This window comes from Erpetoichthys calabaricus, chromosome 11, assembly GCF_900747795.2.
Source record: "Erpetoichthys calabaricus chromosome 11, fErpCal1.3, whole genome shotgun sequence".
Lineage (NCBI taxonomy): Eukaryota > Metazoa > Chordata > Cladistia > Polypteriformes > Polypteridae > Erpetoichthys > Erpetoichthys calabaricus.
In genome coordinates, this window is record NC_041404.2 from 157,663,785 (window position 1) to 157,686,454 (window position 22,670).

The 22,670-nt window shown below is 37.3% G+C and overlaps 1 protein-coding gene across 2 annotated transcripts; it reads left to right on the plus strand.

Moving 5' to 3' along the window:
* The first annotated feature begins 1,099 nt into the window (after positions 1–1,099).
* ptcd1 (pentatricopeptide repeat domain 1) lies at positions 1,100–22,662 on the plus strand. Of its 2 annotated transcripts, none has more exons than XM_051933765.1 (9): positions 1,100–1,122; positions 4,518–5,036; positions 6,224–6,364; positions 7,544–7,762; positions 7,931–8,032; positions 14,754–15,503; positions 16,013–16,129; positions 21,056–21,238; positions 21,327–22,662. In XM_051933765.1, exons 2-9 carry the CDS (start codon positions 4,566–4,568, stop codon positions 21,504–21,506), a joined length of 2,163 nt encoding a protein of 720 aa, XP_051789725.1. In that variant the 5' UTR covers positions 1,100–1,122; positions 4,518–4,565; the 3' UTR covers positions 21,507–22,662. The 2 variants fall into 2 exon arrangements, with proteins under 2 accessions (XP_051789725.1, XP_028670250.2); XM_028814417.2 differs by lacking the exon at positions 1,100–1,122 and adding an exon at positions 1,841–2,112.
* The last annotated feature ends 8 nt before the right edge of the window (positions 22,663–22,670 follow it).

The following is a 22,670-nucleotide window of genomic DNA, read 5'->3' on the forward strand; positions in this document are numbered from 1 at the left end:
AAGAGTCTTTCATGATGTTTTTGCCTAGGTTGCTTGTTAGCAAATTAAAAGAAACCATAACCAACAGAATCTTGATATTTATTTGAAAATAATTTCTACTTTATTTCAACATAAACAAGCAAATTCCATTGAACAACAACAACATTTATTTATATAGCACATTTTCATACAAACAATGTAGCTCAAAGTGCTTTACATGATGAAGAAAGAGAAAAAAGACAAAATAAATAAGAATTAAAATTAGGGAACACTAATGAACATATAATGAACATCTATTGGCACCCTTAGACACAACTGGTAGAAATACAGTTTAACAAATAACAGTCTGTAGCATTGTATTTCTACATAAATATTTGGAATTACATTTTTTGCAGAATGACTGAATTTATGTTAACTTCTTTTTAAACTGTTAGCTTTCTACCTGTTGATGTTACAGTGAAAGATATTGTGTGAGCACAACATTACAACACATAACACCCTCACCTGGAATAATATTAACTAGTCAGTGGTTCAAAATACGGTGATGTGCAATAGCATCTGAATGGTGAAAGGATTTTTGAAGGTATCAGTCAGTCAGTCAGTCATTGTCCAACCCACTATATTCTAACACAGGGTCAAGGGGGTCTGCTGGAGCCAATCCCAGCCAACACAGGGCACAAGGCAGGACCAAACCCTGGGCAGGGTGCCAGCCCACCGCAGGGTACACACACATACCAATTCACCTGATCTACATGTTTTTCGACTGTGGGAGGAAACCGGAGCACTCGGAGCAAACCCACGCAGACACAGGGAGAACATGCAAACTCCACTCAGGGAGGACCCAGGAAGCAAACCCAGGTGAAGGTATCTGCTTAAAAATCTTCAATCAAGAACTGCATGATGTGGGCACAGCTGCCCCTTCCTATGCGCACTGCGCGTGGGGCCCGTGATCGAATGACCGATGGGATGAGGGTCCCTAATGGTGTTAACTGGTATTTTATTAATCATCAGATTCACGTCATTGATTGTCACCTCTCAACACTGTGATCCTTTCTCAGAGGGATGGCTTCAGTCAGCACCAGTCAGAAGCGCAGTAAAGATAAAAACGAAAACAGGAGGAAGTAGCTCGTGCTGCAATTGCAGGTGTGTTTTGAAATCTAAATTTGTCCATCTTCTTGTAAGCTAGCTCGCCTTACTTCAGTCGCCACTACACTAAAGCTATGGGTTTACTGGAATAGCAATAGTGTAACAGTTTCAATATCAAGGGTTTAACAAATATTGTTTGATGTCACAGTACCTAGCTGACACATTGCTGAGAATTGTTAAAGGTTGCTATCGTTAATCGAGCACTGTGCTGTAGCACTGAGAACACATTTGTAAATTTCTCTGGCGCACTAGTTAGTTTTAGGCTGAATTGTGGAAAAGCATAAGGAAAGCAATTTTGCCAAATAAAAAGGAAAAAATAGCTCAGATTAACTTCAATTATTCGGAAATGTTATTGCTAGCTACCACTTCTGATTCAGTTAATACTATACCTGTACTGCTACCAGCTGTCATTGGAAGGAGCAAATTACGTTTTGTTGACAGAACAAATCTTTTCATCGTTACTTGAAATTTATTATATTCGACAATTATGTGACCGTATTGGAAAAGTGAAATAAAAATAATAGTAATCTTCTCCATTCGAACCGCTAGAACGTTACTCATTTAATTCCAAGTACTGTATAGTAATAAAATTCAACGTAGACTCTGGAGCCCGCCTAATTCTTTTATCGAATGTTCTGCTATCCATTAGCTTAACCTGAGGAAATGGCGACGAGAAACCGTCACGTGATAAATGCACATGCGCACGTCGTTCAACCGGACACTACGAGTAGTAACATGCGTGTGTGTTGGTGTGTAACTTACAGTGGAATGTAGCTTCGTTGATGCTTGCTTTTTAGCTGTCCAGTGTGAAGGGTCAAGTCGGCGCCTGACGTAGACCTCATATTTTTACTTCATATGGCTGCTCTTACATTAATATGGAAAGATGTGAACAGCGATTGACTGGCGTTACGTCCTGTCTCCTTGGCTTATGTCCCACGCTCCGACCCTGCTTGACCTCTTAATGAAGATAGCGAGTTTAGACAATAGGTGAGTAAATAGTTTACTGTAGCGTAAGGTGACCACAAAAACACAAGGTCACGTCTTCAAATGTCACACTTTCCTCTAAGTAACCATGTTTAAGTCACCTGTTCGTGTAATTGTTTTTTTTGTGTCAAGTGTCCATGTGAATCTTTCTTGGGTCAAATTCCCCATAATATTCTGTTTGCTAAATTTAATTGTGATCATTTCTGATTTGCACATTTAGTCCATAAGCATTTTGACACTAACAAAATTGTTTTTATTAAGGCTTTCTGTTCATGAATACTAGTATTGAAATTAAACAAAACGTATGGGTTTTTATTGCAGACTATCATCATTCAGTCGCTGGTGTTGACATGAAAAGCGTATGTGCCTACACTATCCGTTTAACAATTTAAAATTATTCTGTATAATTGTGGATATTATGTTGTCATGTTTAGTACTTGGTTGTAAAGCCTTTTCAGTCAGCGTCTGTCTGAAGTCTGGGACTGCTAGGCACCACAAGGTGTTAGGTTTCTTTCTTGTTGATGTTCTGCCAGGGTTGCTCTGAAGCCATCTTCAGTTTCCACCTATTTTGGGGCTTTGATGTCTTGACATTGACAACTGAAAGCATGCTCTGCTGGGTTTTGGTCAGGTGATTGACTCCGCTATTCCAGAATATTACACTTTTTGCCTTTGAAGAACGCTTTGTTTGCTTTAGCAGTATACTTTGCAATAATGCCCTGCTGCAGTGTAAACAGCATTCCAATGAGTTTCAATGAAATGTTTTGTATCTGAATAGATAATTTGTCACTGCACACCTCAGAATTCACCCTGTTGCTTTTATAAGCAGTCACCTCATCAATAAATACAAGGGAACAATTTCCAGTGGCAGCCATACATACCCAAGTCATAACACTACCTCCACCCATAGATGGGTCCCTGAATGTGTCTGTTGAGGTTTGGAAGCTAAACCCAGGTGCACTGGTAAAGATTCTGGGTCCCTGAAAATTCAGTTTTTCAGTCATTCAGATGTCTGTGTAAGGTAGAAGGACACTTGACGCATTTCTTTTCTAGCTATTTTTTGTACTTGTTTAGACCTGGTGTTGGTCCGTATTGGATGGCTGAGTTTGTTTGTATGTTACATTTAGAAAATGTTAATTGCATATACCATTCATCTGTGTTTAATATAAATACTCTTAATGCTGAAAGTCTACAATAAAATCTCAAACTCTTTGTTTCATTTCAGTACCTGTATGCTTGGGTACAGAACCATATTAATAAAAATTGTGTCTGTGTCCAAATATTGTACAGGCATACAATATCGGAAGATCTGTGCACACTTTCTGATTCGATAAAGGATTTTGCTGTTTAGGAGGGACAATTGTTATACACAAAACAGGTGTCTGCTATTCTCAAATTTGCATTTTTGACAGTATTAGCATAACTTTGGGTGGCAAGGTGATTAGCACTACTCCCTAGGTTTGAATCCTGCACCCATCTTTGTCCGTAAGGGTTTTGCACCTTCTGATTTTGATGCTACATTTCAAAGACATATGTGCTGGATTAATTAGCAATTCCAGATTAGGCAAGTGTTTGCGTGCATGTTATGGACTGGCTTTCAGTACACAGGTAGTGTGTTCTGCCCAGCAAATCAACGGAGGTGAAGTTCCTAACCTAAATGACACATATATTAGGCAGCGTTAAGGGAAAGCCAGAAAAATCAACAGAATCGTCATGTGAATCATTACTATTAACGTTCCATAGCATCAGTCTCCAAAACAGCAGGCTCCAAATCAGCTTCTGTCATCAAGCTGTTAGGATGCTAAATTCTGCATAGTGACTAGTACTAACCTTTATAGAGACCCCATCTCTCCCACATATGTTGCGGTTCCTTTATCTGTGCATTTCATTACACCACAACAATTTTTGATGTTAGTGTGCATTGTATAGTGTATAAATTGTCAGAATGTCTATTTACTTGTGTGTTTATTTTTACACATTATGTGATTGGTGAATTTATATTTCAATTCATTTATTGTCTATTTCCGATGAGTACTTTGTATACAAGTTTTTTATTCACCTGTACATTCATGTTAAGTCATGTGACAACAAAGTGACTTAACTTGACAGCTGTCAAGTGGGCCTTGCAATGTCTAGGATTGGTATCCACTTTGTATACAGTCCTGATGAGATAGGCACAAGTGCTGTATAATTCTGAACTGCAAAGTGTATTAGAAAGTGAGTTATGTGAATGTTTGGCTAGGTAAAGTTTCCAGAAACCAAATATTTTCACAAAGAAGAATAGTAAATTAACTTTAAAGTTCTGTTATCTTCATAATAGTAAAGTGTGTCACAAGAGATAGGAAAAAAATTATTCACCATAATCATACTAATTTACAGCAACTTATTATGTATTTTTTTCTTTTATGTAGGTAAACAAGTTTCTTCACCCCTTGTGGCAATTGTCTAAAACATATAGGATGCTTAGAATTAGGTATTTGATTTGTTGTCAAAGGCACTTGATTTTCAGATCTTTGACATATTTATCTCAGCCATGCAGAACAGTTATAGCAAAGGTTGGACATTGTTCAGATCCATTTTCCAAGAGTATTCTCAACACTCCAATCAGAACCTACAGCAAATCCCTTTCAGTTTATAATTGGCTATCATCTCCAGAGCTTCAAGGAACCAAACTCACATCAACTGACTTTGACATTGATTCTCATGATAAGATAGAAACTATCAACAGCATTGAAGACGGTTTTGGAAATATGAGCAAAACCCTTTCATCCAGAAAAGTATTTCGCAAAACGTCACCTGATTTACAGGATTTGCAATTTAGGGATACGGAGGATGTCGAAGAAGAATTTGAGATGCCTTCCAAGCCAGTCAGAAGAAATACACCTTACTGGTACTTTCTGCAATGTAAGAAGCTAATCAAGGATGATCAGGTAAAACCATGTTAAAAAAATCTTGTGTCTAGTGAAATTTGACTGTTTTTTAAAGTTTTTACCAAACTGTGTTTCTTTGTTTTTTGCACATAAGACTGGTATCATAAATTGAAAAAGCAAGAGTCTATAGGCAAAGTGTTGCCTCTTAATCATAGAGCATAGGCCAAGTCTACATACAGAATATGTGTTAAATACATTGATAATACTTCTTGTTAAGTCCTTTCTTCCTGTAAACAAAGGCCTCCAGATACTGAAAATTGTTGAAAACTTTGCCTTCCCTCATCACTCTACATGGTTTAATTTTGAAAACTAAAACCGCTAATAAAATTTGGATGAAGGTTAATTCTGTTTGGCAGTGTATGTATTGTCACCCTTGTTATTAAAAGATTATTGACTGTTATGTACATTTCTGAGCCTAATTCTGTATTGAACACAAATATTATTGGCATTCTGCTTTTTTTAACAAATTTTGGTTAAGTCTGTTCTTGATGGTTTTACCTGTATTCAAAATACAGCAGCTTTCAGTCTTTCACAGAGAGAAATTGTCTTCAGAGGTGTGTAGTTTCTACTAAATATGACTGTGCCTGACTTTGTTAGAAAGCAAATCCTTTAAACACATAAACACTGTAAAATTAGGACTACATTAATCCTTTAGCAGTAAAATATTGTTTATTTTGAGGCTTCAATAAAGAAGTTTGGGCGGCGCAGTGGGTAGCACTGCTGCCTCGCAGTTGGGAGACCTGGGGACCTGGGTTCGCTTTCCGGGTCCTCCCTGCATAGAGTTTGCATGTTCTCCCCGTGTCTGCGTGGGTTTCCTTCGGGCGCTCCGGTTTCCTCCCACAGTCCAAAGATATGCAGGTTAGGTGGATTGGCGATTCTAAATTGGCCCTAGTGTGTGCTTGGTGTGTTTGTGTGTGTCCTGTGGTGGGTTGGCACCCTGCCCAGGATTGGTTCCTGCCTTGTGCCCTGTGTTGGCTGGGATTGGCTCCAGCAGTCCCCCGTGACCCTGTGTTCGAATTCAGCGGGTTGGAAAATGGATGGATGGATAAAGAAGTTAGTCTATTATCATTTTGATGAGTGTATCAATTCTCTATTCGAGTTACTAATTTTAAATTACTGACGAACATTAACTTCTGTTTCTGTTTGATTTTCTTTAATAATCAATGATACACTTGTTTTCCACACAGCTTCCTGAGGCCTTGGACATGTTTGAGACTCAAATGTTGAAAGTTGAACACATCCCCCCAGAAGAATATAACTACACAGTGTTGATTGGAGGCTGTGGAAGGGCAGGATACATCAAAAAAGCTTTAAAACTGTACAATGATGTGAGTCATTTAATTATAGCAAACACATTGCAGATTAATTTTAAAGAAATGTTTTGAAGGGTTCAGTAATTTTATGTATGTAAAGGAGACATTGGGGGAAAATGCTTCTGTGATGAATTGTAAGAATATGTTTTTATAATATTGGTAAGATCTAGTTGTAAATAAATTTTATTTTACATATCTCTATATGTGAACTCCATTCTGAAGCCCTTTACATTCTTCTATATTAATAAAATGGTGAGACAGTAGCACATTTAGCAGTTTACTTCCTCAAAGCACTGAAAAACATTTGTATTAATTGCAAATGTCATTGACCCTACCCTTTTGTAGACTCCTCCTGTATATTTTATTTTTACATTATTGATTGAGCACACACAGCATCTATTAAAGATTAGAACATTAAGAGACACCCAACTCTACAAGATGATAGAATATGAAGGTGAAGAAACAACTGAAGATGGCCCAGCCTGAATCTGTAGTCTTTCCGTTTTCTATTTCAAGCTCAGCAAATTTGGCAATAGGGTAGGGTCTAGGTCTTTTCCTCTCCTACAGTATCATTTCACAATGAACTTTTTTTCTTTGTAGTCCAAAGATGTCATTTTAACTAGACTGCCAACTTTAAACTGTATTTTTCTCTCCGTTGTAAGACACCACTATTTCTCACAATTCATTAGTCATTAATATCCTGTATGTATTCGCATCATGTTTCTTCTTAGCCTTCACTGAATTATTGAGGTCAAGAATTCCTTTTATATATTTGTGTTGCCTGCTATTTTGTGTCAAGATTCACTGATCATCTATCAATTATTTTTTTTATTGGTTATCAGTCAAATAATATTATGGCTAACATATGCCTGATAGTGATTAAATTTTTCAAAGTTGTCCAGAGCAGAAGAATTTTGCAGTAAATATGCACACAAAAACCATTAATGTAATGGTAGATGTGAGTTAGGTTTTAGCTGTTTTGTTATTGAATAATATGCAAGTACAGTTACAAACATATCCTATGCTGTTTATTTGGAGAGTTAATGATATCACTTCTGTACATTCCTCTCAGATAGTTGATGGACAGTGTATTTACAGAATTTTTTATTACCAGAAAGACTGATATAAACACTGCTCGACAGAATATACAAATCATGTTCCTGTGCATCATAGTCCTGTTTTATTTTCACCTAGCTGAAGAAGCGAGGCCTTGTTCCCACTGATGCCACTTACACAGCCCTGTTTAATGCCTGTGCAGAATCCCCTTGGAAGGACTCGGGCCTGCAGCATGCCCTAAAATTGAGACAAGAGCTGAAAGCAAAGAATATTCAGTTCAACTTACCAACATACCATGCCATCCTCAAAACCTTTGCTGTTTGTGCTGATCTCAAAGCCTCCTTTGATGTGTTGAAGGTTTGATAATTTTAATATGTCTTTATAGACTTATGATATAATGCATATTAGATTGCAAATACTGGAGTTCAAAGCTATTATTTATATACTGCAATCTGATCTGTATAAAAGAATTTATTAACAGATGTTAGCTTTCATTTAAAAATTTATCTTTATGTCTTTATTTAGGAAATAGTGGAGCAAGGACATGGAGTCACACGAGAAACCTTTAACTTGCTTCTCATTGCCTGTATAAAGGATAAAGAGCAAGGGTTCAGATGTGCTTTACAAGTGGGTGACATCTTTATAATCGGTCAAAACAGTTTTCCAGCAAAATGATCATTAATAGCTGAAATGCAATTTCTCTGTTATGTCAATAATATAGCATTATTGAAGCTTCCTACCATTTATTTTACATTGAAAAATCTGATTCCAGTGTTCAATTTTAAAACAAGAAGTATTTATTTTTTTCCAGTTCCACATTTGTTTTATGTTTTGGGGTTTTAAGTTCTTTGGAAATGTTTCTCCTGAAATCCAGTCAACTGTCGTACTCTGAAGACATAAACAAATGAAGACATTTTTACCAAGAACAACCAGTTGACAATAGGACCAGTCAATTTTCTAAAAGATAAATTCCTTGACTCTCAACATTGAGAGCATTTAATCTTAAACTAGGTCGCCATATGACAGTAGTGTTTCCCTTTTTGGCCCCTTGATGCATGACAGGAAAGTACCAGGAAAAGATTTTAGAATTGTACAGTTCTTTTCCTTCGTTGCATATTTCACTCCAAAAAATAGTCCGTCACTCACTAGTATCCTTCTATTTTATCTGATGATTCACCTCCCTTTCATTTGCAAAATTTCTTCCCCTCTGCTCCCTCTTCTGATTTTAATAAGTTTTCTACTGGCTGAATACAGTGGAACCTCGGTTCACGACCATAATTCTTTCCAAACCTTTGGTCGTGAACCGAAGCAGTTTTCCCCCATAGGATTGTATGTAAATACAATTAATCCGTTCCAGACCATACAAACTGTATGTAAATATATTTTTTTAAAGATTTTTAAGCATAAATATAGTTAATTACACCATAGAATGCACAGTGTAATAGTAAACTAATTTAAAAACATTGAATAACACTGACACAAACACCCAGGCTCCCTGCTCAGCTGCACGCGCAGGCTCGCTCTCTCTCTCTCTCTCTCTCTCTCTCTCTCTCTCTCTCTCTCTCAGCAGCATGTGAGCCCCCCCGTCCCCCCTTTCCTCTCAGCAGCACGGGAAACTGGTTTGTTCGTATACCGAGTGTCAGGTCGTGAACCGAGGCAAAAGTTTGGCGAACTTTTTGGTTGTAAACCGAGTTGTACGTGTACCGAGGCGTTCGTGAACCGAGGTTCCACTGTATACTGTAACTGTTACTGAGGGTTCATATTAAAGTCACTTCATGTCGTGTGAACACTCAGAATCTGTACTTCTATATTACAGCAGTGTTTGTTGTGTGTGTGTGTGTGTATATATATATATATATATATATATATATATATATATATATATATATATATATATATATATATATATATATATATATATATATATATATATATATATATATGGAAGAGAAGGTCTGTGATACGGTTTGCATATTTGCAGTTGGAGATCCACAAAGGGAGAAAAAACGAATCACGTATCATAAAATAGTTTTATTCCTGAGCTTTCAACCCCTATCAGGGGTCTTCATCAGAGGATAATGCTTAGACTTACAAGAATCAAAGGCAATATATAGCAACACATTCAGTATTGGGGGGGGGGGGGTGGCGGTGACTAAGTCAGAATGATCAAGGGGGGGGGGGGGGTAGTATCGTTTAATTAATGTGCATATGTCCTTCTTAAGTTGGCATATGCTGGGTTTATGTCCAAGTGTCTGTTGATGGCGTTTTCATCTGATAGCCAAGACTCGGCCAACTCTCTGGCGCTTTTTGTACTGGCCTTAAATTTTACTTTTACGTTGTCCCAGTTGAATGTGTGTCCTGTCGATTTAGTATGTGCATATATCAAAGATAGTGCGTCCTTTCTTCTGACGGCGTTGCGATGTTCCTGTACACGTGTTGAGATTTTTTTTGACGTTTGTCCTATGTATACAGCTGAGCAAGAATTGCATGGAATACTATAAACTGCGTTTCGTGTTTTGGCTGTCGATTTCTTGTTTTTAGCATTAAACAGGACCATGCGCAGATTGTTGGTGGGTTTAAAAAAAAAAAAAAAATTGGATTGGTAAAAAAAATATTTATTGATGAATTACAGCATTCTAAACATTGTCATTTTCTATATACTCCCCCTCCCGATCTCTACACTGCTCCATACTTATCTTCCATTGATTGAAACAGTGCTGGAGGTTTTTTTGCTTGAGGCTCTTCAACAGGCTTGCTGCTTCTGTCATCACTTTATCCACTGAAGAAAAATGTGTTCCCTTCAGGTCACTCTTGGTTTTCAGGATCAAGTAAAAATCACAGGAGCTAAATCGGGCGAATAGGGAGGATGATCGAGGACAGGAATGTTTTTGTCCGTCAAAAAGTACTTTCTGGATAAAGCATTGTGCAGGGTAGTGTTGTCTTGACTTGTCTCGCTGTTCGCTTTTTTCACATGACATTGTCGCGGCAACTTGTGTAACAATTGTTGTGCAAATACTGACTGCACTATTCACAGGATATACCTAGCCGGCCAGCGGTTTGAGAGGGCGTGTAGGAGGGGATATAGTTCTATGATGGTTTTCAGGGGTGTGGAAATCAATTTTTTTTCTGCTTGTCCACTGACAAGTTAACTTACAAAATCCACTTGTCCGCCAGTTAAATTCACTTGCCCATAAACAAATAACAAAAGTGAAAAATAGTTTATTTTTTCTGATCTCATTATTGATACCAAAACTGCCTTCCATTTTAAAACTGAAAAAAGTTCTTTCAGGGAGTAGTATTTTGCCACCTTGCTCTAGAACATTATATAAAAGATTCCATATCATTTTAACTCACTAATAAACTATGCCTTCATTATAGCTACACTAGTTCTGTTTCACATACTACAGTTACAGTGAAGATTTTTATAGATATTTCATAACATTTGGAAACCGTTAGAATGTTTTCTTCTTTATTTTTAATAAACTGACAGCACGAAACCAACTTGTTTTATATGAAATATTCACTAATCAAAAACGATCTATTGACAGCTCATCAAAATTGATGTTGTCACGCAATAAATTTCTTAACTCCTCAATATATCATAACCTACACGAAACTGCAAATTTCAGGAAATATTAACTGCCTAACAAGCTTTGTTATGTGGTGAAAAGATTTGCATTGTAAGTAAAATGACTGCATTTTTATGTAGAAACAATGAATTTTATCAATCTTCTTCTATAATACGCTGCCGTGGCTGTTCATTTGTCTGTCCAGGATTTTAAATCACCTGTAGCTCGCAAACCATTTCACCTTTTGACTTGAAATTTGGTACACATATACTACGTGACGTCTACTATCCGCTTTCGGGGTGATGATTTGTATTACTCTTTATTTTTATTTTATTTTATTGTTGAATCAACTCTCGGCACCGCGCATCATTCTTGAGGTGGATTGAAGACAAGTGCCAGCTTAAGTGAAAAATTAAAGAAAACATAGTAAGTAATTGCAACACAAAAACTAACAATCAGTTTTAACGTGAAAAGATGCCAACAAAAGAAGAGAAGCAGTGGGCCGCTAGGGTGGAGAAAAGAAGAGCTGCTCAGGAAGCAGCAAGCGGATCAACCTCTGAGCAAACGAATGGTAAACAGAGACGGAGAAAGAGGATGAAAACTAGGAATGTTATAGTCAAGTGTATTCACTGCATGTTATCGTGCAGTATGCCGTTACTGGTAATATATAAAAGTTATCGATTATAATGAAAAATCATCAGATTACATCGTAATGTTGGCATGAAAAAAATGACCGCATCTCCAAGCGTGTAAATATTAGGGTAAAATACTTATGTAAGACCGTAAGAGTGCTTCCCCTTTGAAAAATAAGCCGTCATTTTGTAAACAATATTGAAGACCAAGTTGAGACATGAAGAACATGCCTAAGTAGACTGTTTCCATACGAAGTACATACCCAAATGTTTAATATTTGAAAGTAGTGGTAAAATGTGCCCTGCACAGCACATATAATTCTTTTTTTCTCCATAAAATTGCACTTGTCCGCGGACAACTAAAACCAGAAAAACACGCTTGTCCGACAGTCAGTTTACCCGTGTCGGATGAGTCGGGCGTTGGATTTCCGCACCCCTGAGTCCAGGAAAGCCCCAAGTCCAGTTGTTTTTGTGTCTCACCTTGTATGTATATTTATATATAAATGTATGTGTATAATTTTTTTTTTTTTTTTTAACCCCGAAACCCAAAATTTTCACTAAAATGCTATGTTAATTAACACTGCCTGTCTCTTACCAAGGAAAAAAAAATGACTTAATGAAGTGCACTTATATTGCCCTTAACATTTTTTTTTTTTGTTTATAAAATAAAAACAGACATCAAACTTATAAAGATTTTCAAACCAAATAGTTATATGTGTTTGGCACACATTTTCTGAATTACCATAGAGAGTAACACATTCTCTTGTTGTAAGTAATGCTGTGAATCTTAGATATTTACTTACCACAAAAACATACTTACAGTAAGCCAGCCCATTTTTACAGGGTGAATATGAGGTTATATGTTTTATACTCTTCTTTTTATCTGCAAGATTTTTATCAAGGCATAGTTTTGTACACAGCTAACTATAAAGTTTTCCAGTTTGTGTCACTCAGTGCATTTTCAGAGAACAAACGAGGTGATTGTCACTGAAATGTAAAAGTAAATGGATATTAATATGTAATTAATACTACTTCTAAAATAGTTCATTTTCCGTGGTATATTTGGGCTGTAATTTATTATGTAAAATATTTCAGTTGTTTCTTTACATTCCCAAAGTGCAACTTCCCAGTTCTGAATCAAGGACTTATTTAATGTCAATATATTTCAGTCAGTTGAAATCTAAAAATTATATACAAGACTTATTAAAAAGCTGCACAAATGTACAGTGAATACTTTTGTAATTTCCCCAGTTGTCTACAATACTACATTTCAGTTTTCTTCCCACATTCCAAAATGTACATGTTAGGCTGATTGTTGATTCCAAATTTATTCAGTGTGATTATATGCATATGGGCCAAATAACTGAATGGTGAACTACAGTGCATCCGGAAAGTATTCACAGTGCATCACTTTTTCCACATTTTGTTATGTTACAACCTTATTCCAAAATGGATTAAATTAATTTTTTTCCTCAGAATTCTACACACAACACCCTATAATGACAACGTGAAAAAAGTGAGGTTTTTGCAAATTTATTAAAAATAAAAAAACTGAGAAATCACATGTACATAAGTATTCACAGCCTTTGCTCAATACTCTGTCGATGCACCTTTGGCAGCAATTACAGCCTCAAGTCTTTTTGAATATGATGCCACAAGCTTGGCACACCTATCCTTGGCCCATTCCTCTTTGCAGCACCTCTCAAGCTCCATCAGGTTGGATGGGAAGCGTCGGTGCCCAGCCATTTTAAGATCTCTCCAGAGATGTTCAATCGGATTCAAGTCTGGGCTCTGGCTGGGCCACTCAAGGACATTCACAGAGTTGTCCTGAAGCCACTCCTTTGATATCTTGGCTGTGTGCTTAGGGTCGTTGTCCTGCTGAAAGATGAACCATCGCCCCAGTCTGAGGTCAAGAGCACTCTGGAGCAGGTTTTCATCCAGGATGTCTCTGTACATTGCTGCAGTCATCTTTCCCTTTATCCTGACTAGTCTCCCAGTCCCTGCCGCTGAAAAACATCTCCACAGCATGATGCTGCCACCACCATGCTTCACTGTAGGGATGGTATTGGCCTGGTGATGAGCTAAGCCTGGTTTCCTCCAAACATGATGCCTGGCATTCACACCAAAGAGTTCAATCTTTGTCTCATCAGACCAGAGAATTTTCTTTCTCATGGTCTGAGAGTCCTTCAGGTGCCTTTTGGCAAACTCCAGGCGGGCTGCCATGTGCCTTTTACTAAGGAGTGGCTTCCGTCTGGCCACTCTACCATACAGGCCTGATTGGTGGATTGCTGCAGAGATGGTTGTCCTTCTGGAAGATTCTCCTCTCTCCACTGAGGACCTCTGGAGCTCTGACAGAGTGACCATCGGGTTCTTGGTCACCTCCCTGACTAAGGCCCTTCTCCCCCGATCGCTCAGTTTAGATGGCTGGCCAGCTCTAGGAAGAGTCCTGGTGGTTTCGAACTTCTTCCACTTACGGATGATGGAGGCCACTGTGCTCATTGGGATCTTCAAAGCGGCAGAAATGTTTCTGTAACCTTCCCCAGATTTGTGCCTCAAGACAATCCTGTCTCAGAGGTCTACAGACAATTCCTTTGACTTCATGCTTGGTTTGTGCTCTGACATGAACTGTCAACTGTGGGACCTTATATAGACAGGTGTGTGCCTTTCCAAATCATGTCCAGTCAACTGAATTTACCACAGGTGGACTCCAATTAAGCTGCAGAAACATCTCAAGGATGATCAGGGGAAACAGGATGCACCTGAGCTCAATTTTGAGCTTCATGGCAAAGGCTGTGAATACTTATGTACATGTGCTTTCTCAGTTTTTTTTATTTTTAATATTTGCAAAAACCTCAAACTTTTTTCACGTTGTCATTATGGGGTGTTGTGTGTAGAATTCTGAGGAAAGAAATTAAATTTAATCCATTTTGGAATAAGGCTGTAACATAACAAAATGTGGAAAAAGTGATGCCATGTGAATACTTTCTGGATGCACTGTATATGTTGTTTGTTTCCAGCCTTTCACCCAGTGCTTTCAGAATGGGTGTCAGCCCTCTGTGATCTTGAATTTGATGAAGTCTGAGAATGTTAAGTATTATTAACATGCATTATTGTAATACAATTTTTATTACTCTTCTTCTGTAACAGATTTGGCATCAGATGTTAAAGCTAGAAATAACACCTGACATCTATAGCTACAACTTAATGCTCCGCGCTACCCGGGATTGTGGTATAGGTGACGTGGGAATGGCCTCTCGCATTCTCTTGGCAGGAAATGAAGAAAAATGCACAAAATCTGCAAAGAGGAAAAACCAGTGGATCTCCAAGGGTCAACACGAAAGAAAAAACAGAGCAGTTATTGATATTAAAATGCTGGAAGAGCAGATATTTGGAATTGTTGGTGTAGAGAAAGAAGAGCACACAACATTGCAGAAGGGTGAATACCCATTCATTAAAAAGAAAAGTGAGGATTTTTCCCAAAGAAGAGATACGAATGGGAGCACTAACATAACTCAAGAGCTTAGCAGTGATTTGGTGCCCATCAAAAACACAAGCATTTTAACCAAATCAGAAACTGATTCTGATTTCCAGTTACCTAATTTGCTTGATCTGAGAGTGAATAACAAGAACATAATCTCCCTGGGACACGTGGTTACACCAAGTGATAAGCTTTCCCTCATAGGATGCATGGATGGATTTTTAGGCAAAATGAAAGTGCATGGTGTAGCCCCAGACATTAAAACTCTAACTTTATTGGCCGAAATAGTGCAGTCTAAGAGTTATGCAGAGTCCAAGTTGCTGTCTGTGTTTAAAGAATACAATCTAAAGCCTGATGTGTCTTTCTTTAACACTCTGATAAGGAAAAGGTCTAGATTAGGTGATCTGGAAGGATCCAAGGTAAGTCATGCACGTGAGCATTTTATTCTCATTAATTTGTAAGAACCTTTATGAAGTAACATATTTTGTACAAAACAGACATGGATAAATTAGCTGGACTGCAACTTCAGGTTCCTTCATGTGAACAATAATAAGGTCCAGCATTGTTCATTTTAATGATTGGCTGGAAGAAGTGGTTGGTTTCTAAACATGTGTTAAACTTTATTTATAAATGTAGAACAATGTCATCAGCATTTGTATGAAATTGAATGTGTCCTTATAGTAGATTGTGCTTTAAAATGTTTTCTAAAAATGTTCATGTTTATATATTCACTGATTATGGTGCCTGTTGATTAGCACATGCAGGTAGTTGTACAACTTTCACTGTATTCTCTACACATGACAATAATTACCAGTTATATGACAGTTACTATACAGGGTCAGAGGAGGTACCTTCCCTTTAATGTGAAAAATTGCAGAGAAACAACCAGTGTGTATAACTCTCTTCACTTCTCTGACACAATTATTAGGCTCTTCTTCCAGTGCTGGTTGATCATTCTCTGGCTCCCAACCTGCATACTTTCAATGCTTTGGCAACAGCATGTACAAAAAAGGAGGATGGATTACAACTTTTGGCAGACATGAAAGTAAGTATTATCTAGCAATCTATAGGAAGGATGAATGGATAAATGGTGTGCATTAGGGATGTTATAATCCAAGAAACTTGGTAAACATTTTAAATAAATCGGAAGTGTATATGTTTACATGGACATTTGAGCTTATTAAATGTTAGAGCAATTCAAAATAGGCAGATTTAGTGTGTCTTATTCTTGACAAATTCTGATAAGTATTAGAAAGTCACGTGGACTGCACTTTGCCTTTACAATGTCTGCTTGTATGACACAGTCTCCGCAGTTCATTCCATGTTTTATGCTAATGTAGGTGGGTATTCCTTATATGTTGGGAACTGCGCTTAAGATATCCAGCATTCATTCTCCTGTTTAGTATTAGTTTTTTTTTCTTGATTTTTGCCCACTCGCTGTATGCTCACTCCCATCTCTCTTCCCCTTTCTCACTCCGTGCTGGGCAGACACATAGTGGCTAATAAAGTAGCTTGATTCTGCCTGCTTGTTTGTTTTTAGCTATTTCAATTCAACGTGTCAAAACAGAAATAAAGCAAAAAAATAATCTGAATGGTGGACAAAGTAAACTTTATTCAGATAGATATGAGTTATTTACATAACCCAGACAATTCTTAGTTTATATGTGCAGCACTTATTTTCCATACACCAAATGCAAAGAAGTAACTAACCATCATACAGATTTTGAACACTCCTTTGCTGAAAGATTCTACAGTCAGGTCCATAAGTATGTAAACAGTGACACAATTTTCATAATTTTGGCTCTGTACACCACCACAATGGTTTTAAAATAAAGTCATTATGTGATTGAAGTGTAGACTTTCAGCTTTAATTTAAAGGGTTTACCAGAAATATTGTATGAGATGTTTAGGAATGACAGCCATTTTTCTGCATAGCCCGTCATTTTCACGGGCACAAAAGTTTATGGACCGTTGGATGAGAAGAAGTTCCCTCATTATTTCATTAACTATGTAGCAGATAAAAGGTCTGGATCTGTTAACTCTTAATACGAGGTCCAAAGAGCTGTACATGCAAGTAAAAACCATCTATTGTTAGGCTTAGAAAACAAAACAAACCCATCAGAGGGAGAGAGCAGTAACACCAGGAGTGGTCAAATCAACCATCTGGTACATTGTTAAAGAGAAGAGATGCATGTGTGACTTCAATGATTGTCCAGACCTTCTGGCTTTGTGGAGGAAAACTGTGCTGGATGATTGCAGAATTCTTTCATTAGTGAAGAAAAGCCAATTAATATTTAGCCAAACCAAGAACACATTCTGTTAGATAGACTTATCATTGCCAAAGTTTACAATCAAGAGAAAATTTAATGAAAGTAAAGACAGATGGTTTACCACAAGATGAAAACCACTGGTAAACCTCAAGCATAGGAAGGGTAGATTAGACTTTGTCAGAAAACATTTTTAGAACCCAGTCCAGTGGTGGAACACGTTTCTTTGGACAAATAAACCAAGATCAATATGTACCACAATGTTGAGAAGAGTATGTAGAAGAGAAGAATCGGCTCATGATTTGTAGCATACCACATCATCTGTGAGACATGGTGGAGGCAGTGTTATGGCATGGGCATGCATGGCTGCAAATGGAAGTCGGTCACTGGTGTTTATTGATAATGACTGCTGGCAGAAGTTGCAGGATGATTTCTGAAGTGCACAGGGCTATATTGTCTGCTCACCACGTTAAGCCAAATGCTGCAAAACGGACAGGACGACACTCCACAGTGCATATGGACAATGAGCCAAAATATACTGTGATAACAAACAACTGCTTTTTCAAGGCAAAGAAATAGAGTATTCTTCAATGGCCAAGCCAATCAACTGACCTCAACTCAAAAGAACATGCATTTCACTTGAAGACAAAACTGATGGCAGAAAGTCCAATGAACAAGCAGCAACTGAAAATGGCCACAGTAAAGACCTGGCAAAATATCAGTAGGGTAGAAACCCAGCACCTGGAGATGGCCATGGGTTCAGACTTAAGGCAGTTGTTGACTGTAAAGGATTTTCAACCAAATACTGAAAATGATCATTATATTTATGATTGTTAGTTTGTCCAAATACTTTAGAGCCCCTGAAAATTGGGGGACAATTTATACAAATGACTTTTCTAAACAGCTCATACCCTATTTTAGTTAAAACCCTTGAATTAAAACTGAAAATCTATACTTCAGTCACATCTTGTTTACTTTGTTTCAGATTCAATTATGGTGGTGTACAGAGCCAAATTTTTGAAAATTCTGTCACTGTCCAAATACATGTGGACTTGACTGTACATACTCTGAAATGGGGATACTAAAACAACAGAAAAGGCTGTGGTGCCACTCCAGCAGGAACTAAGAGGGGGAAAAAACGTTCAAGTACAATTAATATTGTACCTTGGTTCACAAACGTCTTGGAACACGTACAAATCGGTTTACGACCAAAAAATTCGCCAAACTTTTGCATCTGTTCACGACCACACACTCGGTATATGAACAAGCCAGTTTCCCTTTCGGTTTGTATGTGTTCAGTCTCTCCCTGTGCAGCGAGAGAGCGCCACACACAGGCAGCGCGAGAGAGAGGGCTGGACGCATAAGGTAGGACGGCAGTTAAAGAATGCACTGGGCTTGTGTTTGTTTTCACTTCTGTTTACAGCGATCGGTTCGTAGCGTGCATTGTTGCAATGTTACTTTTCTTGATGGTTTATTAAATTATGAATTTTTTCAAATGTTCATTTTTTGCCGTGCTTAAAACTCATTAAAAAAAAAAGTGTTTTTAGCCAGCGGTTGGTAGCGCTATAGAGCAAACTATTGCACTGATAGTTTTCTCTATTGTTCAAGGTTTTCTCAGTGTTATTCAATGTTTTTACATTTAGTTTACTATTATGTTGTGCATTCTATGGTTTACTTAACTTTATTTGTGCTTAAAAACTTAAAAAAAAAATATTTACATACAATCCTATGGGGGAAATTGCTTTGTATCACGACCAAATCGGGTTACGACCAGAGTTTTGGAATGAATTATGGTCGTGAACCAAGGTTCCACTGTACAAGTCACAATAACTTTTTTTTTGTTTTTCAAAAACTAAAATGTGGAATAATATACCACTCTGGCCACTGCCAACCTACTGCTGTGCCTATAAGTAACATCACTGCTTTAACCATTTTAAGAAGCCACTGACATCGACACCTGTTACATTGCTTATTGTGTCCTGCATTCAGAAAAGTTCCGACACTCTTTCCTTATCCTGAACACCCATACTGCACAGGCCAATATCTCAGTCTCACTAAAGGCTCCCTACCTTGCTTGCTGCTCAACAGTAACTGCACTGCTACTTCTTTGCCTATTGGGAGGACCAATGAGGAGGTGTTTAAAAAACCTTTTTACCAGGGTCTGTCAGCCGTCACTTTGTTCTGCTTGATTTGATTCAGTTGTGCTTTATAGAATCGCCCTGCAGTTTGATCAAGAGGCTATGTTGAAACTGTTTTTTTTTCATACAGCGCACTGTGATTTGGGGTTAAGTGTCATAGGAGGTGAGACTTATAAGCAGTTGTATTATTTTCCTAACCAGTTTTCAACCTCAAATTGTTTAAATGTTTTTTACTCATCTTCAGTGTGGATTGTATTGATTCTATATAAAGTAGATTGATAAATACATATATTGTATTTTTATGTGGGGGGGATAAAAACGTTTAGATAATTGGGGGTGTTTGGTGTTTTAATGGGTTCTTTCAGACTGGACTTTGTATTACTGCTTCTTATAATGCATGGATGTGTTTTAATAAAGATTTACTGCACATATTTATTTTGGTAACAAAGCAAACTGTATAGTATTTCTTATTATTTAACTGAGGGAAAAATGATATCCTTAGGTTTAAGGTAAATGTAGAAGTGTTTCAAAAATATCCAGGCACGCAGTATATACTTAAGAGAAAATATGATCAATTCATACATATTAGAATTTAGGTTAACATTTTGTTACTATAATCCACTTGAAAGGATCATAACCTGATTATGCCTAAACATTGTTTTTCTGTTAAGTTATACGTCAGAACCATGCTACATGAAGAAAAGGAGCTGTGTGCTAAGTTTAAAGACAAACAATAAAATAAAGATTGTTCTTTTATATATGAAGACATTTTTCCATTGACATTTTTTTTCAAATTGCACATGTGACAATCAGTAAGTCCATTGAAATTTCACAGTTAAGTATCAAAATGCCTTAACCCACATAGGTTTGGAAGGGTTTATTTGTTTATGAACAAGACGAAGCGTGCAGGAAGAAGTCCAGTTTATAAGGGAATAAGCAAATCACGGTTCGAATGTTATACGAGAATGGCATACACCATTTCTAACACACAAACTTGCAGCTGTCCCTTGAAAAATGACCCTAAACCTCTCAACCACATTCATTCCTACATTTCTAGAACTTGTTGCAAATAATGCTAGAACTTAGCCAAAACAGATGAGTACATCAATGGGTAGAAGGGTTAGAATCGTAAAGTTAAGAGTTGCACCAGAGTGTGAAAGTGAGGGAGATGCTGAACAATTTGTGCAACTTTTAGGTAATGCAACCATGTATAGTATAGGGGGTGTAAACGTTAACATTATACAAAGTTATTGTCTGTTTTTCACCTGCATCATCATCATTCTTTAATTTAATATTATTTATTGTATCATTATGCTGCTGCTGGAGAATGTGAATTTCCCATTGGGATTAATAAAGTATCTATCTATCTAGTAAAACTTGGAAATTTAACATGAAGATGTTGTACATAATCTTAAACTAGTTAAGGAATGTAGATATGTGCCGCCATCCAGTAAAATTCTAGCAGCTTTATTTTGAGTGTGGGAGAGGCTAATCAGTTGTACAATATTTTAGAAGCATGTTGTACTTGTACAAATGAAATTAATTTGTGATCTGCCTCTAATGCAGATATCCGGTGTGACCCCCAATGTCTATGTTTATGGTGCACTCATAAGAAATGCTGTTAAACAGCTGAATTATGTGTTTCTCACTGAGATCCTGAAAGACATGAAGGCAAACGAGGTTTCCCCCAATGAGGTTATTATTCGACAGCTGGAATTTGCAGCACAATACCCAGCAAAATTCAACAGAGTAAGTTTCCTTAGCTGTCTTTGTGCTGTTTTTACAAGAAATTATCTAATGTAATACTAATTTATTGTACTTTATTGTTCCACTGTAGTATAAGGCAAAAAACACCTATTTAGAGAAGATTGATGGATTCCGTGGTTACTACAATTACTGGTTGAAGACAACTTCTGCTGAAGAGACACCACATCCCTGGGAGAAGTTCAGGAAAGTCCACAAACATGTTGCAATAGATGAGAATGAGGGAGTTGGCAAAGCAGCTCACAGGACATAATGAGCTATAGTTTTTATAATACAAAATAAAACACATAAGTAGATTTTTTTTTTTGTTGTTAACTACATTGCTTAAAAAAATTAAGGAAACGGTTAATCGTGGCAGTTTAACAACAAGTCAGTTAAGCTTCAGCGATATTGATCTGTCCAGTTAGGAAGCACGAGTGATTGTGAATCAACTTCACCTGCTTTGTGCAAATGAAAGTGACAACAGGGGCACTGGAGAGGCAACAGCCACTTCTTCTTTCGGCTGCTCCTGTTAGATGATCCGCTGTGGCAACCCCTAACAGCAACACACCTCCCAAAGGTGCTTTCTCCTTTCCCTTCCTGACTGATTCTTCCATAGTTTTGTGTTTTGCTAGTGTCTTTGTCACTACTGGTAGCTGAATAGATGAATTAAAAACAAAAATGGCAAAATTTGTTTTCCAAGTTATCTGTTTGTGCAGCCTTCCTGCATGAGGCTGTACAAAGCCACAGCTAACCCCAACAGCACTTGACAAGACACCTGTTTATTACGAGATGAAACGATAAGTTTATATGGTCTTTATTATCACATGTAAAGAGTACTGTGAAATCTGAACAGTGGAACAATTTAGCATTGTCCATTAAGCAAATGCTGACTTGTATGCACCGTGGAAAACCCAAGACTAATGACCGGATAAAGCAACACAGACGAGAGAATGTACAAACACGGTACAGACAGCAACCCAACCAGGACCCTCGTGACCTCCTAGCCCTACTTTATCACCACTAATGCTTCTGTAATTGAAATTTTACTTAAAACAAAAAAAAAAACAAAAAAAAAAGCACCCTCTCAATATAAACCACGTCACAACAGTTTTTCCTCTATTTTTAAAATGACCTGTTGTATTTGGGGATCTGTTATACAGTGTAAGCATATTGTTCAAATATGATGTGTACTAAGTTCATGCACATTGATATTCTTTTAGACTACTCAACTGTTCTACTGCATTCTTTCATTTGGGCACTGTGTTTATACTGTAGTTACTATTAATGTAATGGTATAAAAACTAACATTAGGGATGAGAACAAACTTAAACGCTGTTGCAGTAAGTTGAACATTATTCAGAACAAAGAAAATGCCAGCTTTGAAAAATGCAGTGAGTTAATGGCATTCAACTTAATACAAAGTGATTTTAGTGTA